General features: G+C 39.4%; 1 protein-coding gene across 4 annotated transcripts; it reads left to right on the top strand.

Annotated features, from left to right (window-relative positions):
• The first annotated feature begins 1,231 nt into the window (after positions 1-1,231).
• Positions 1,232-16,545, top strand: Tlr3 (toll like receptor 3). 4 transcript variants are annotated; one of them, XM_050147367.1, is made up of 6 exons: positions 1,232-1,463; positions 1,626-1,803; positions 8,202-8,654; positions 10,290-10,481; positions 12,917-14,769; positions 14,994-16,545. In XM_050147367.1, exons 3-6 carry the CDS (start codon positions 8,211-8,213, stop codon positions 15,220-15,222), a joined length of 2,718 nt encoding a protein of 905 aa, XP_050003324.1. In that variant the 5' UTR covers positions 1,232-1,463; positions 1,626-1,803; positions 8,202-8,210; the 3' UTR covers positions 15,223-16,545. The 4 variants fall into 4 exon arrangements, with proteins under 4 accessions (XP_050003324.1, XP_050003325.1, XP_050003326.1 ...); XM_050147368.1 differs by lacking the exon at positions 1,232-1,463 and adding an exon at positions 1,962-2,108 and having other exon boundaries at positions 1,554-1,803; XM_050147369.1 differs by lacking the exons at positions 1,232-1,463; positions 1,626-1,803 and adding an exon at positions 1,825-2,108.
• The last annotated feature ends 819 nt before the right edge of the window (positions 16,546-17,364 follow it).

A 17,364-nucleotide genomic window follows, 5' to 3' on the forward strand; every position in this document is an offset into this window, starting at 1 on the left:
ATATTTTACTTCTCTAATGGCACATAGTACCCCACTCCACCTGTTTCTAAACGGTAAAATGGTAGCACGGTGTTTACAGCTTTTCTGCAGTGCTGGCAGGACTTGTTGAAGTTTTCCCCAAGAGATATTACTGCAGTAAGTTGTTGAGGATTGGAGGATTGTCTCCCATGCATCCAGAAAGTTGCATTAGCCATCTCTCAGGTGCTCAGTTAGCATGTTCGCTCCCACACACCCATTGCACAGCTGATCCAGGTTTATTGAATCGCAACTCAGTTCCAAAGAAGCCTAAGGGAGGTTGACGTTCCCTGATGAATCTCAGGCACGCAAGCACTTAGCAGGTCTTAATAACTGATTCAGAATCAAACTCTGCTTCATGCCGATATCCACTTGATCAAAACTAGTTAGATAGTGAAGCCGAGAGTCAGTGTAGGAGAGCACCAGGCAGTGGCTGAATCCTGTTACCGGGACTAGCCCTTCAGAGGCTAGCAAGAGAGGTGCTCCACCATGGTCTGATGACTAGAGATATAACACATACACACACACACACACACACACACACACACACACACACACACACACAGCTTGTCCTGTTTTCAAAGAACTCACAGAGAAGAAATCTTGTCAATACTGTTAATGTTTTGTTGGCCTTCAGGTGGATAAATGTAGGGGACAGTTATTTACTAAAGACAGGTGCTTACGGTGTTGAACTAACGATGTTACTACTGGCCATCAGGATAGTATAATCGCAAGCCCAGTAACCGCAGGTAGGAACTCACTGGGCCCAGGGAAAGGCAATTTGCACCACAAGACCAAACCTACTTCCTACTTTCGGTTCTGCTCCCATTCACCTTGTTCACTCTCACCTCAACCCAGGGCGGTTTCATTACTGGTTGATGGAGGAAGCACCCTTGTGGTGAGTCCTTAGGCAACCCCGGCTCTAGGTTTCAGAAAAGGGAATCTGCCTCTTGTATACTTTATTACATTTTTTACTACATATCAGTCTGGTGGTCTGTTATGTCATTGTGTGTCTGTAATGACAAGGAAACTGTGTCCATTCCTTTGCAGTCACATTTCTTTAACCAACGGGAGTCCTCGAAGCTAACTGAGAAGGAAAGAGTTATTCCGAGCTCTCCTCTGAGCGAACCTGCTTGATGCCTGCTGATGTTTAATTTGTGGATACTGTGGGGAACTGGATCTGCTTGAGCAAGAAGGGCTCTTTGTGACAGCCAGTGCTGGAAGAACTCTGCCTGCCTGCCCTCCCTCCCTCCTTACTTCCCTCCCCATCCTCCTTTTTTTTTTTTTTCATTGTTTCTGGAAGTTTCCTTATTGTTTTTGAGACAGGACCTCCACCCATGTCCTGGCTGTCCTCACCTCTTCCAGCTGGAAAACCGGATGCCCATTTTGACCAAGAGATTAAATTCATCTCTACTCATTTTGCATGGTTGCAAAGAAAATAAAGCCAAGTAAGAGGGAATGACTTTCAGTTTGCTTAGACACGCCCCGCTCCCACCCCCATCCCCCTCCCCCCGCGCGTCCTCAGTGTCCGGTCCCACAACTCTCAGTCTCCACCTCCCCTCTCACCCCCAATCCCCAGTCTTTGACCACACACTACCCCAATTTGACAGGTTTACAAGGATCTGCAACCCTTCCTGGAGAGCTAGGCTGAGCTCCTGAGGCCCTTAACTCATTCACTTCCAGAGTTCAACCCACAGGCGGCAGCCGGTCCTCCCCTTTCTCCCTAAAGTTCAATTCCTGGCCATTTCAGAGAATTCCAGGAAGTCATTAAAAAGAAACCAGAGAAAGGTAACAATTTAACTATTTCACTGACGATATCCTGTGTTGCGCTAACTATGCTAAACTTTCTCCTGTCTTTTTTGTCTTTCTCTTCTGTCTTTTCCGCTTCTTATAGTTAGGTTTCACTTTCAGGTTTGCAAGAAACGTCCGACTTTTTTTCTTTTAAGGTCTGAATGATAACCAAGAGAAAGCAGGATCTCTTGCTGAGTAAAATCAGAACATTCTTGACGTTTACCGCTAATCCACCTGTCTTTCATGTGGGGAATGAAACCTTGTGAGAACCATACAACGGAAGAAGGTAGAAGGCGATACAGGTACAGGGAAGGAAGGCATAGGAATGCCGAATGCAAATTTAGTCGCAAAATCAAGTCTGATTTCTTTGATAAAACATCAATTTTATGAAGCAATTAAACCGAAAGTATTTCCCCTGTAGACTTCTGTTCTTGGAAAGGCTCATTCAGGCAGCTTCGGATGGGTGTGATTTTGCAACAGGCTTTACAAAGGGTAAAGGTGGCTCTGGGGTTGGATGGGGCAGGGAGTGAGAAGCCAACAAAATACCTGCCCGCGGGTGGTATACAGTATGAAATTCTCAAAGAATAAGTAAAAAGATTTTTATTAGAAATTAACTACAATCCTTTTTTTAAAAAAAATTCCACCTTTGCCTTAAAGCAAAAAAAAAAAAACTCAGATGGTTAAAAACTGCTTTCTTCTTTTTAGAATAATATTAGAAAATATTATGATAATATTTTCGAGAAAGAAAGAATCCTCAGGTATTTCTAGGAACTAGTGACTGGCTTCCTGTTCCAGAATAAAAGAGGATGGTGGGAGAGGGGAGAGAGCTGTTTAGGAAGTTGTTTAGTAAGGTCGGACACCAGGCTGAGGAATCATGGACTCGCTGGGGAAAATACCCAACCCCCCATATATGGAAGTTGTCACACGTTGTTTTCCTGACTTTCCAATGTGATTATATTTTGTATGTATCTGCATGTAGCTGCTCATGTATTATCTTACAAAAAGATGCTGCAATGTTTATAAACCAAATTATAAATCATGGCTGATTCTAAGTATTTGCTCCTCACGCCCCCTGCCTTAGTCACTCACACTCTAACGCAGTTTCTCCCTTGAAAGAAGAAATTCAATTCTATGTGCCTTCAAAAGTGTTTCCCCAAATGCAAGGTCTTTCTCCTACTCCTCCCTGCTTCTCGGGAAGAATTGTCCAGTAGTAACTTTTCCTGCATCCTCATCTCATACTTTAAGTGGAATTTTGTTTGTTGGATCGAAATGTGTCTTTGCCTACATCAAAGGGCTGTTTCTTTTCTTAGTTGCTCAGCTGACAGTGGAGTTTGGAATTTAACATATTTTTCCCCCAAATGTTTTAAAAGCTTTCCTTTACTGTTACCTGGTAACGCATGTTACTGATGAAAAGTTATTCATAAAAAAATGAATCTCTTTCCTTAGGAAATAACTACTGATATGATCGTCTTATAAAATGTTTAGGATTTGTGTGCCCCTTCTGAGAGTATCTGTGAGTCTGTGTGTGTGTGGTCACTATTCTAAATTTCCTAACATTCTATTTATGATTCCCCCCACACACACACACACACATCCTGTTTTGTTGGCACTTAGTGGATTCTCTCTCTCTCTCTCTCTCTCAATGAAGTATGTTTTCAGCTTGGGAATGTCTTTCAGGGATACAGTTAGTAAATGCATTGGTCTTCAGTGACTCTAATCTTTATTCACATCCTTTCCAGAAGGGTAGATGTTACCTAAACAAGAGCTAGACTATCTTACAGGGTTGTATCCATCAACTGGTAAACCTTATGGTCCTGGGAGGAAAACTTAGTTGTCTATCCCTTAATTTACCAGCTGATACGTACTGCAAGATTTATGTCAGGTATGTATGTATAGAAAAATTGTAAATACCATATGCTCACTCTGGGGCATGAACCATAGCCTTTGAGAGAATCGGGAGTCCATTTTTTTGAAACACACATCACAGGTAAACATCAAAACTAATGCATCAGATAAAGGCGGTCGTATGTATGAGAATGAATGAGATTCCATTCTGGGGTGATAAGACTGGTTTGTAGGAAGAGCAGTGGTCACTTCTGAGAGCAATGGTGGAAGTTAACTGGGAAGGGACAGAGGAATTCTCTGGATTTCAGTTACACAAGTCATGCATTTGCCCAAAGTCAGGGAATGTATACTTAAAACGCCTTCATGTCTTCATGTTGTTATGTGAAAATTTACATTGGATAAAAAATTCTGTGTAAGAAATGCTGAAACTATTGATGAGAAAGAAATCTGTTCAGGGAGAAGATTGATGTTTGCAGGATGTGTTTGTGAGCTGATGATACAGGTGTTTGGATCGATTATTATATCTGTAATACAACAAACATATTTATTGTAAAGTGGCTTGGATTGTCTAGTATATTTAAAAATACTTTTTTGCTTCTCTCTCTCTCTCTCTCTCTCTCTCTCCTTCTCTCTCTCTCTGTTTTGTTTTGATTTCAGGATGGTCTCTCTCTGTTTTGTTTTGAGACAAGGTTTTACTCTGTAGCCTTTGCTGGCCTGGAAATTGCCCTGTAGACCAGACTGGCTCCAGACTCACAGAGATCCATCTGCCTCTGCCCCCCACAAGTACTTCTGGGATTAAAAATCGAAGATAATCATATCTGGCCCTATTTAAGATTTTTTTCAAAATATTCAGAACGTGTTGAAACCATATACTGGAAAACCATACACTGGAACATTTTACAGCAATAAAATGATAAATATTAAGACACAATGAGATGTGGATTTATCTTACAAACCTCATATGGAGTAAAGAAAAAATAATGGATCCCAAAATGATACACATATTACCCTTTTAGCTGTGGGGTGTGTTCTAGGATAGCAGCAAGTGCCTAGGGCTTCAGGACCATCCAACCCTACCTGTGCCAACTTACCTATGCATACACGTCTATAGTGAAGCTTAACAATAGACCCATTTTTTGACATAATCTTGTAAAAGTTATATGGCTTTTCTGTCTCTGTCTTCCTCTCTCTCTCTCTCTCTTTCTCTCTCTCTCTCTCTCTCTCTCTCTCTCTCTCTCTCTCTTCTCCCTACAAATGTCCCAGTTCCTCATTGCATTGTGGGAATATTTTGCATCATAGCTGTCACAAGCAATTGAAACTGTAGAATGTAAACTGTGCTAATGAGGGATTGGTGTAATATAATATTAATATTTTATTAATACTTAACACAAAGACAGATAGCCTTTAATATATAGTGTTTGTGTCTAGGAAGAATGAAGAAATTCATGGGGTGGGGTGAGGGAGATTTCTAAAGCACTAGAGAAACCTTGGTCTCTTGATTTGAGTAGTGATTTCAGAGATATATCCATTTGTGAAAATTCAATAATTTTCACATTTATGATTTGTCTGCTGTTTTGCATACATTTAAAATACAATTGCTAAAATAAAAACCAACCAGGGTAGGTCTTATGTGCAAAGCTAAGCTTATATCTAAGAACATAAAATAAAAAGAAGAGAGAAAATGTAAAACCCAACATGAGGACAGGACTACACAGGATGACCAGTGTCTGCCTGAAAGCAGTTCCAAGGGAGAGACTAGAGAAAGCATAGGAAAGGAAATTATCACAGAAGAAAATTATAAAAGTTGAGGGAAATTTGAGCTTTCAGACTGAAACAAATAGTAATAGACACACCTCGAAGAAAAGAGATAACTTGAAATATCCTTGTGAAATTTTGCATTACCACATTTAAAGAAAAGACATTAAAATATATAAGGAGAAACTGTTAATAAAAAATCTTCATATGAAAAAAGAGAAATTGGGTGAGTGTCAGACCCGTTAACAATGCTAGAGAGACAGAGACTAGGAGATGATGCCTTCATGATTTTGTGTGAAATGCATTTTTTAAATTTATTTTTATGTGTTTTCTGCACATGTGGTTTGCACTATGTACATGTCTTAGTGTACGTGGAGGCCAGGAAAGAACGAAGATTCCCTAAAACTGGAGTTAAAGATGATTGCAAGCAACCATGTGAATGCTGGGAATTGAACCCTGATCTTTCAGAAGAACAGAAAGTACTCTTAGTTGCTAAGCCATTTTTTTTCCTAGTCCCATGGTATTTGAGGTTAATAATATTCCTGTATTAAAAAGCATAACAAAGCTCAATACTTTGTTCAATTAGTATATGCTAATAAAAGTTAATGAAAAAGAAATCTATACTTCCAATAAGCCATGTATCAAAATTATTAAAGACACACAGACCCAAGATCAAACTTTTCAAGATCTTTGGATTTAGTCAATAATGTACAACCAAATGCTTTGACTCATTTCTTTTCGTTCTTACGGCACATACCAAGTACAACAACCCAAGGGCATCTCAGAACCCAGATTTTTCTCTTTGGTTTTTAAAGTAAAATCAAAAGCCATTTAAGAGGACTGTGGACTGGGCAGATGGTCTTGTATCACTGGCTGGGAACAATGCAGGGTGTCACAGCTGTGAGGAAAACCACCTGAGTTCATGCTCAACCAATGGGAGTTAATTGAGCAGTTTTGTGACACCTGCTGAGTAATCATGGAGCCCCTTATATTTCAAATACTCTACCCACTTTACTGTTTCTACTGCTGCCATCTTGTGTAGTGCTTGGCTACGACAAATTTGGGTTTTTCATTATAGATTAAAATATTACAAGACAGAGCATAGTTAAAATCACGTGCTCTTATAAATAAAAACTTTCAAAAACGTTTGAATTTGAAAACTAAACTTACAGAATCATGTTCTCTTAACTCCCAGTGTTATTACTCTGACTGAATAATGGTTTTAATATCACATGGCTATATTCTGAGAACCAGGAGGTCAGCTCAGTTTGTCTACTTTCATCCTCACAGTTCCCTTTGGAGAATTTCATCTAGAGCTGAGAAATGAACTGATTTGTCCAAAGCTACAGAACAGAAGCGCCATTATATCAATGCAGGCCACGTTATTCCAGGGTCTGCTCTCTTGACTATGTTTCTCTAAGTTGCACTGATTCTTCAGAGAATATTGACTGAAATAAATATAAATTACGAATGAGATTTCTTAGCGTTAGGATTTTCTAACCAATTTAGATAAAATGTTTCTCCTTACTCATAGTTACAGACCCCAAACTCTACCATTTCATATCTTAGTAATAGCAACCAATACTGTACTAACAGTTACATTCCTGCAAGGATGGAAGGATGCGGTACAGGCCAAAGAGCATGTGTCTCCTGTGCCACAAAGGAAGGCATCAAGAAATTCTGTATAGGGCTGGCAAGATGGCTCAGCGCTTAAGAGCACTGGCTGCTCTTCCAGAGGTCCTGAGTTCAATTCCCAGCAACCACGTGGTGGCTCACAACCATCTGTAATGAGATCTGGAGCCCTCTTCTGGCCTGCAGGCATCCATGGAGGCTGAACACTGCGTACATAATAAATAAATCTTTAAAAAAAAAAGAAAAGAAATTCTGTGTAGTCAGCAAATCAAGAAATATAATTTTAGGGATAGTCTTTGAAATTAGGCTTGCAACACTGTATTAGATGAAGATAAACCTAAGTATAGAACACTAGTAACGAAAGCGAGAGAATGAATGGTCTAGTTAAACGCCTAACATTTAGAGTAGGGCAGAGTTGTTTCACATCAGTAACTACAGGCATGAGCCTGAGAGTGTGATTGCCGTGAAATACATCAGACAAAGGAAAACAAAATTCACAGTTTTTTCCTATGAAAGGTGAACTGGTAGAATTATAAAGCTTCGGTACCGGAGGCCAAGAACAGTGCAAGCAGCCAGAGAAGAGAGAAGGTGGCTAGCAAAAGTCAGGGTGCAGCTGAAATTCAGAAATCACTGGATGATTATGGCTAAAAGTGATTAATTATAGATTTCAAAGTAACTACGATAAAGGGTCTTAACTCTTCACAACCTAGAGAACTGATAAACTTGAAAATCACTCTGCCCTGCTGACTATGCATCATACACAATACCGAAATAGTCATCTATTCTAGAAGTGCGTGTAATTATTCTGTGTTGATAAAAATAATTTCAAGGTGAGATTTTTGCCTGGAGTTCACTTGGAGATAGTTTTAAAAAGTAGGCAATATAACAATTGACCAAATAACCATAGTTTCAAGGAAACGGCATGACTTGAGTTCTTTATCTCTATGGTGAGGGAAGATGAGAAAGAAGTATCTACAGTTTATCTCACTTATTGGTGTTATTTGAATTATTTCTGCCTGGTGCGTCACTTATATGGTACATAATTGCATGGTGCAAAAGTTATTAAAAGATCTTTTGTAGATTTGGGTGATACATTTTAAAAGAATACACCAAAGGGTATGGAAGCATGGTATGAACCAATGCCTTTTATATTTCCTCTATAGGGCAGAATCATGAAAGGGTGTTCATCCTATCTAATATACTCCCTTGGGGGACTTTTGTCCCTATGGATTCTTGGTGTGTCTTCCACAAACCAATGTACTGTGAGACATGAGGTAGCTGACTGCAGCCATCTGAAGCTGACACACATCCCCGCCGACCTTCCTGCCAACATAACAGTGCTGAATCTTACCCACAACCAACTCAGAAGCTTACCACATACCAATCTTACAAGATACAGCCAACTTGCTATCTTGGATGCAGGATTTAACACCATCTCAAAACTGGAGCCTGAACTGTGCCAAACACTCCCTTTCTTGAAAGTCTTGAACCTCCAACACAATGAGCTGTCTCAGATTTCCGATAAAACTTTCATCTTCTGCAGGAACCTGACAGAACTCTACCTAATGTCTAACTCAATACACAAAATTAAAAGCAACCCTTTCAGAAACCAAAAGGTAAGAAGCATGCGTTTCTTTTGTTCTAAGAAATGCAAATATTATCTACAATTACATGAAGTTAAGTTTTTAAGTTACTGAATCATCAAAGTCTATATAGATATCAACGTAAGGGTACCAATGCTGATCAACCCTCTTCATGACTGCTGGGTTACACCTCTGCATGTGGGTATTGGGATATAAATCTGCTCAAAATTACAGTCTTAAGTCAATTTGAACATTAAGAGATATTCCTCTCTTGCATCGTCTCATTTGAAATAGGACACACAAGAAAGACATCATGACCAGAAATGCATCTGCCTATTCCATGGGGAACATAGAAAATAAACTCAGGAGCTTCTGAATTTAGAAGGTGAATAAGAAACACACTGAGTTCAAATTCTGACTTAAATACAAGTAACAAGTTGATACAATGGTGAAGCAGATTGTTGGGATAAATACTGCCTACTCTTTGGAACTTAAGAAATCTTGGAACATTGCCTTTTCAATGAGTTCTGCCTCTTCTTATAAATTCTTTGCTTAAATTTTAAATCAGTGACAAGGGTGTGTGTTATTGGCGGGTAACCTCAGCAACCCTTAAGTGCATTCTTTAAACCAAGCCATTTTGCAAATCGATTTATTGTCTTTAATATATATATTAATATATATGTAATCTTATTCCTTCTCAGATGCCAAGGACATAAGGTAGTAATTTAAGCATACTGACAAGCATAGATAAAGTGATATGTTTTCCAGCCTTTGAGCCTTCTTAAACCAGAGAAATTACTAGAGAAAGACATTTTTATCTTTTTAATGCATACATGGAAGTCTTATTTCTTTAATAGAAATTCTGTTCGATTTTCCCTAACAAACATCACTAGTTTTCCTGCTTTTTGCCTGAACTTGAAGCTTACAGGAAGATGTCTTGGTTCTCTGGCTTTTATAATCTTCTGGCTCCTTCTTCCAAGATGTTCCCTGAGCCTTAACTATAGGGATTGTGTTGTTTTCTTTCTTTCTTTCTTTCCTTCTTTCTTCCTTCCTTCCTTCCTTCCTTCCTTCCTTCCTTCCTTCCTTCCTTTCTTTCTTTCTTTCTTTCTTTCTTTTTCCTTATTTATTTATTTACTTATTTTAAAAAAGAAACAAACTATCCTTTTTTTCATTATAAATACCAATTCAAGTTCCTACTCTCATTCCCTGTACATACGACCCCTCCCACCCTCATCCAATCCTCAGAGAGGGTAAGGCACATTGTTTTGGGGAAGGTCCATGGCCCTCCCTACTATATCTAGGCTGATCAAGGTATCTCTCCAAAGAGAATGGGTTCTCAAAAAGCCAGTACATGCAGTAGTGATAAATCCTGGTGCCACTGCCAGTGGCTCCTTAGTCTGCCCCAGCAATGCAACTGTCAACCACATTCAGAGGGACTAGTTTACGCAGCCATGTATAGGACAGACTGCTTCACAGCAGGCTGGTACAAACATTGAGGAAAAACCGGTGAAAAGTTTGTAACAATGATGGTGTTTTTAATTGCAACAAAAGTTATCCAGTCCTTCAGCATAATAGAGAGAAAAGTCATTATTTTCCTTTGAGATACATCCAAGATTCATACAGTTGGAGACAGTCTCTAATATGCATGTATCTATTTTTCACTCTCAGAGTTTAATCATATTAGATCTGTCGCATAATGGCTTATCATCTACAAAGTTGGGGACTGAGGTCCAACTGGAAAACCTCCGGGAACTCCTCTTATCGAAAAATAAAATCCTTGCACTAAGAAGTGAAGAACTTGATTTTCTTGGCAATTCTTCTTTACAGAAGTTGGACTTATCATCCAATTCACTCAAAGAGGTAAGAAGTCAAGGACAAACTGCTTCCTAGTCTACCTTTAGGTGTGTGTGGTCTCTAACCATGTTGTACAGAAGGGAATTTAGGATTTCTACTGAAACGCAGTGATGAGCTCTGCCATGTCTTTAGTCTTTAAGACATCCTTCAACCTTTGTTAGGAGCCACTGTCACGGGCACCGAAGAAGAGTTGAAAAATTGCCCATTGATGGAGCCAACTCTAATTCCCCTGCCATTGCAGAGCTGGTCTTTGATTTCTGAAAAGACTCTGACTTTAGTTTCCTAATTATATCGTGAAAATCAAACTCCTCCTCCCGCCATCTCCATACAAATGAAAACACTCTGGTGGTTAAGAGCTCAGGCCTCCTACTTGACTTAGCCACCCCTACACCGGCTTTGTGTTTTGATAATTGGGTAATCAGGTACCTCATTCAGCCTTCCAATTCTGAGCTTTTAAAGCGCTACCTCACGGGACTACGAGGGGAAAGAATTTAGGATTGCATCTGTCCCGCAGCAGTTCTGAGTAGAAAACATTCCCTGTAATGAAATGTTTCTCAGCTATCTTGCTCCTCTTTGACCTGTGGTCTGCAGCTGAAGTATTTTCATACAAAGCTATGTATATATTACATGCATTTGATAGTCTTAAGTTCATTAAATATTGCTCGTATGTGTGTGTTTAGAACTGACCACGTGGTATTAGATAACCAATTAGGGGCACATCCCAGGGAAAGACTCCCGGCTCTCACCAGTCATTAATTGCCTGGAACCCTTCATCTGGGGCATTTACAAGCTGTGAGAGTATGGGAAATCCTTAACACATACGGTTTTACAAAGCTATTTTTCAGATATAAGACACTGTGCAAAAAAAAAATTATTCCAAAAGAATAATGAAATCATTTGTGTATGCTACTCACTTGATTTTTAAAATATTTTCTAATTGGAACATTTGTTGCCATAATCTTATAAAATACATAAACAAGGAGAGTTAATAAAAAAATCACTTAAAGTCTACCATCATTAAAAAAAACATTGCTAGTATTTGTGTATATCTGTTTACAATTCTTCTCTAAAGAAGTATAAGAAAACCAACAACAGCTTAATCTTAGAACACTTAACTCAGTACTAACACTGCGAGAATTATTTCTGTATATTTTGTATGATATACAGAATATATGGCATGGTCTTCTTAATCAACTGATTATTTTTGCACAAGAGTAAATTAAGACAAAAAAAGGGCAGGTGACAGGGTGGCATTTCTGGTATGTTACCCAAGACTATGTTTTTGTAAAAGGGCACCAGAGGGACCCTGGTGGGAGAGAGCCAGAGGCCTCACAGTGGACTGGAGACAAATAAGCCATGCGGGGAGTTTACTGAAAAAGGGGTAAAGGGGAGAGAGGAGGGAAAGAGTAATACAGAGGAAGAGGAAGAAGAGACAAGGACCAGCCTATCTCTTCAGAAGAGCAGCAGGGGAAAAAAGAGAGAGCAGAAATGGGCGGAGCTTGTCTCTTAACCCGGACCTTAGTAGCAGCACAGGGGCATACCTGCCTAGTGATGGAACAGCCATGGGACCCTGAGCTGGCCAGGGTACTGCCTAGGTTCATCCTGCTAGGTGACAGGGACCAGTATAAAGCCTGAATCCAACAATGCTCTCCACAGCTGTGCAATACTGACTCATGGGGGTAAAATTAATGTCGTATCCTTGAACATCTCTCACACAGTAATTAATAATAATAAAAAAACCACCTTAACTTTCAAGGCTGCAAACAATGTTCAGGCAAATGTACTATAATTTAATAATTGCCTGTTTTCATTTTAACCTCCTTTAAAAAAAAAGAAAAAGAAGAAAAAGAAAAGCACACCTCTTTTCTTATTCCTAGTTAATTTTTGCTCCATTAGCCCAAACTTGTTATAAGCTACATATAAGAAAGCTCTCAGGTAAGGGCTATGGCTGTCTGGAGTCCCTCTTTTTGTCCCAGGACAGCTGAGGCTTCTGATAATGGAAGGCAAGTCAGTGGAAGAAAGTTGAAAACTCTTTCATAAAATAAAGGAAGAAGAAAGCCCGGAAAGACAAAACTCTAGAAGAGAAAATACCATCATGGTCTATTTACTTGTGGCCCCTGAAAACAGTCACTCAGGGTCTGGCCCATGACTGTTTCCACACATAGTTTTTTAAATGCAACTGGATCTAGTGTGGTTTAGGTAAAATGCTGGGAAATGCAACGTTACCGGGAAGCCTGGGAAGACCCTGGGATGTGGGTGGTAGGGAGATCGGGAGTGGCTACTGGAACAGAGTGAAGAAGGAGCCATTCGCTAGAGGGATAGAGTGGGCTGACCTGCCCAAGTCACGTGCTGCAAGGGACAGGGGCGGGGAAACTGAGCAAAGATGCAGAGCCTGTTACATCTGGTTTTTTTTTTTTTGTTTGTTTGTTTTGAACCCTCAGTTTTCTCCAGGGTGTTTTCATGCAATTGGCAAGTTATCTGCTCTCCTTTTGAACAACGCTCAACTAGACCACCAGCTCACAGAGAAGCTTTGTTGGGAACTTTCAGGCACAAGCATCCAGAATCTCTCTCTGGCTAACAATCAGCTTCTTGCAACCAGAGACACCACGTTGTCTGGACTGAATCGGACAAAACTCACCTGGCTTGACCTTTCCTACAACAGCCTCCGCGATATCGGTAACGATTCCTTCTCTTGGCTCCCACACCTCAGGTACCTGTCTCTGGACTACAATAATATCCAGAGTTTGTCTTCTCGCTCTTTTTACGGACTTTCCAATCTGAGGTACCTGAATTTGAAGCGAGCGTTTACTAAACAAAGTATTTCCCTTGCTTCACACCCCAAGATCGAGGATTTTTCCTTTCAGTGGCTAAAATGTTTGGAATATCTCAACATGGATGATAATAATATTCCTAGTACAAAAAGCAATACGTTCACGGGCTTGGTGAGTCTGAAGTACCTAAGTCTTTCCAAAACTTTCATAAGTTTGCAAACTTTAACCAATGAAACATTCGTGTCCCTTGCTCATTCTCCTTTGTCCACCCTCAATTTAACGAAAAACCACATCTCAAAAATAGCGAGCGGTGCTTTCTCTTGGTTGGGCCAACTCAGGATTCTTGATCTTGGCCTTAATGAAATTGAGCAAGAACTCACAGGCCAGGAGTGGAAAGGTCTGAGAAATATATTTGAGATCTACCTGTCCTATAACAAAAATCTCCAACTGACTAGCAATTCCTTTGCTTTGGTTCCCAGTCTTCAACGGCTGATGCTCAGGAGGACAGCACTTAAAAATCTGGAGCTGTCCCCTTCGCCTTTCCGCCCGCTTGGTAACTTGACCATTCTCGACTTAAGCAACAACAACATAGCCAACATAAACGAGGACTTGTTGGAGGGTCTTGAGAATCTCGAAATTCTGGATATTCAGCACAACAACTTAGCAAGGCTCTGGAAGCATGCAAACCCTGGTGGTCCTGTCAATTTCCTGAAGGGCCTATCTCACCTCCATATCCTGAATCTAGAATCTAACGGCTTTGATGAAATCCCAGTCGCGGTGTTCAAGCACTTATTTGAGCTGAAGAGCATCAATCTAGGGCTGAATAATTTGAACGTACTTCTACCGTCTACTTTTGATGACCAGACGTCTCTAAGGGCATTGAATCTTCAGAAGAACCTCATCACGTCAGTTGAGAAAGATGTTTTTGGGCCAGCTTTCCAGAACCTGAATAGTTTAGATATGAGCTTTAATCCATTCGATTGTACGTGTGAAAGTATTGCCTGGTTTGTGAACTGGATTAACCAGACCCACACTAACATCGCTGAGCTACGCACTCATTACCTCTGCAATACTCCACCTCAGTACCATGGCTTCCCAGTGATGCTTTTTGATACATCATCCTGTAAAGACAGCGCCCCGTTCGAACTCCTTTTCATGATTAGTACCACTGGACTCATGGTTTTTATACTTTCGGCGTTGCTCGTTCACTTTGAGGGCTGGAGGATATCTTTTTACTGGAATGTCGTAGTACACCGGGTTCTCGGTTTCAAGGAAATCGAAGCACAGCCTGAACAGTTTGAATACACAGCATACATCATCCATGCCTATAAAGACAGAGACTGGGTTTGGGAACACTTCTCCCCAATGGAAGAACAAGACCAAACTCTTAAATTTTGTCTAGAAGAAAGGGACTTTGAAGCAGGTGTCCTGGGACTTGAAGCCATCGTCAATAGCATCAAAAGAAGCAGAAAAGTCATTTTCGTTATAACAAATCATCTATTAAATGACCCTCTGTGCAGAAGGTAGGGAAATTTGTGAATGTCTTATGTCTGCACTCGTTTTACAACTGACCTTGCAAAATCGCTATATTCACAATTCATAAAATTCGTAACAACAAAATTGATGGGGGGATTCTAATTTTTAGTGAAAGTGCAAATAAATTCCAGAAATAATTTTAGATTGTTAAGCTTTTAACTTTTAACAACTATGTTAGTTACCTAACTATTCATTCTCACATTTTGTTTAGATTCAAGGTCCATCATGCAGTTCAGCAAGCCATTGAGCAAAATCTGGATTCAATTATATTGATTTTTCTTCAGAATATTCCAGATTATAAACTAAACCACGCACTCTGCTTGCGAAGAGGAATGTTTAAGTCTCGCTGCATCTTGAACTGGCCAGTTCAAAAAGAACGGATAAGTGCCTTTCATCATAAACTGCAAGTAGTACTTGGGTCACGGAATTCAGTGCATTAAATTGTTTGTGTAGATTAAGTTGATAAGGGGATAGATCCAATTTATAAAGGGCCATCAAAAATCCGAGTTTTACTTGAAAGTTTTGTATGTTTATTTATATGCATAGATGGCGATGTTGTATCATAATCAAATCTCGTTTTTTGAAATGTTTTTTTTATTTCTGGTCACTTGTCAAAAACTGGTTTATTTATCCATCCACTCCAAATAAATACCTGGGGATCTAAGAGCATCCTCTATTAATATGAATTCACAGTTGATTTCTGAAGTGTATCATGCCTTCTAGGGGGTTCTAAAATTGTCTTTATATGAGTAAAACTGAGAGTTTTATAGGTGTGTGTGTGTATGCGTGTGTGCGTGTATTTTTTAAATATGAAGTTTTACCATGTAACTCTGGCAACCTGGAAATTACTATGCCAGAGTCTGGCCTTGAACTCATGAAATCATAAAGATCTGCCTGCCTCTATCTTGATGCTTTTTTCTTTTCTTCTTCTTCTTCTTCTTCTTCTTCTTCTTCTTCTTCTTCTTCTTCTTCTTCTTCTTCTTCTTCTTCTTCTTCTTCTTCTTCTTCTTCTTTTTCTGATACAAGACTTCTTTCTCTGTTTAACAGCCCTAGCTGTGTTGAAACTAGCTCTTGAAGACCAGGTTGGCCTCAAACTCACAGAGATCCGCCTACCTCTGCGCAAGTGCTGGGATTAAAGGTGTGCGCCACCACTGCCCTGCTTGAGTGATGTTTTTAAAGGCATGCAACACCAAATTCAGTAAATGAGATTTTATAATACTCACATTTTGAGATATTTATAGAATGCAAGATAATTGCTTTTATGGTACAAGGCTACTTCAATGCTAAGAAGAGTAAAAATATTTAGAAACAGTTGGTTTTTTTTCAGTTGAAAAGCTTTGTATTTTATTTGATGTTTATTTTGATAGATGTTAGGTAGCTTTTAAATCTGCATGCCCAATAGCAGAATATTTTCATAATCTTCATGGTGTAACAGGCACTCAGATGTTAACATGACTGTCTCCATAATGGAAGTACCATTTAGGCCATAAAATTCAGCATGAGGACAGCACCATCAGCCAAGATGAAAACAAAGACCTAATTCATCACAGTTCTGGGAAATTCTCTAAATGCAGTAACCTTGCTTTTTTGGCTTCTGTAGTTCTGCTTCTGGCTAACTACTCCTAACTGAAGTATGTCAACACAGAATATGTTCTTTATGCTTAAAAGCTCACTCTGAGAATGGCTTGAAGCTATCCACACTGGTATCCCAAACACTGAGCGTGGTCACTGGTTTGCTAATAAAGACTTTCTATTGGCTTAAACCCATGTCTAGAAAATCTTTTCTGGTGGATACCCCACAACAGGTGACTGTTATTACTTGATAAAATAGATGCTAGAACAAATACTTCTATTTTCCTAATATTTCTGTGTCTTTTGCAAGAGAATTTAAATACTTTTATTAACTATATTATAGAAAGGCTTGTTCTTGAACACTGGTCAATAGATTGCTTTTATGGAAAACAGCATTTCCCTCCCTGGGTCACAGACGCTTGAGGTGACTTTGATCGAATCAGTTGGTCTCAGTGGGGTTTTTGAACTCTTCACCTACAAAAATGTGATATATAAAACCTCAAATAATTAGAGATGATGATTTTGATATAATATATTGGAATATATAATATATATGGAATATTCCATATGGATATGTTATTCCATGAGATGATACACAATAGATAACTTAGTCCCTAAGAAAAGACCATTAGATTATGTTTTATTTTTAATAAAAATAGAGCCTTTACTGTAGCATGAATTCTAATTGGTCTTAATAAAAACACAGAGTCAGATGTTAAGGGATGAAAGTTGAAAGATCAAAGAAGCACTAGGTTTTACCTCTACAAAATTCTCATACCAAATGAGGTATACTTCTATACAAGTCCTTAGACTGATTGCTAAGAGCTCTTGTCTCCTCCTGCCTTGTATTTCCCTCTATGCCCAGCCATATTCCTTCCTGGCTCCATCTCCCTAGTGCTGGGATTAAAGGCGTGTGACTCCTAAATACTGGCATTGTGAGCTACCATTGTCTGGCTCTGTTTCTCTTTTAATTCAATCTTGTGTAGCTCTGGATGGCCTTGAACTCACAG

Source organism: Alexandromys fortis, unplaced genomic scaffold, assembly GCF_014885135.2.
Source record: "Alexandromys fortis isolate MF-2015 unplaced genomic scaffold, M_Fortis_MF-2015_v1.1 scaffold_32, whole genome shotgun sequence".
NCBI lineage: Eukaryota > Metazoa > Chordata > Mammalia > Rodentia > Cricetidae > Alexandromys > Alexandromys fortis.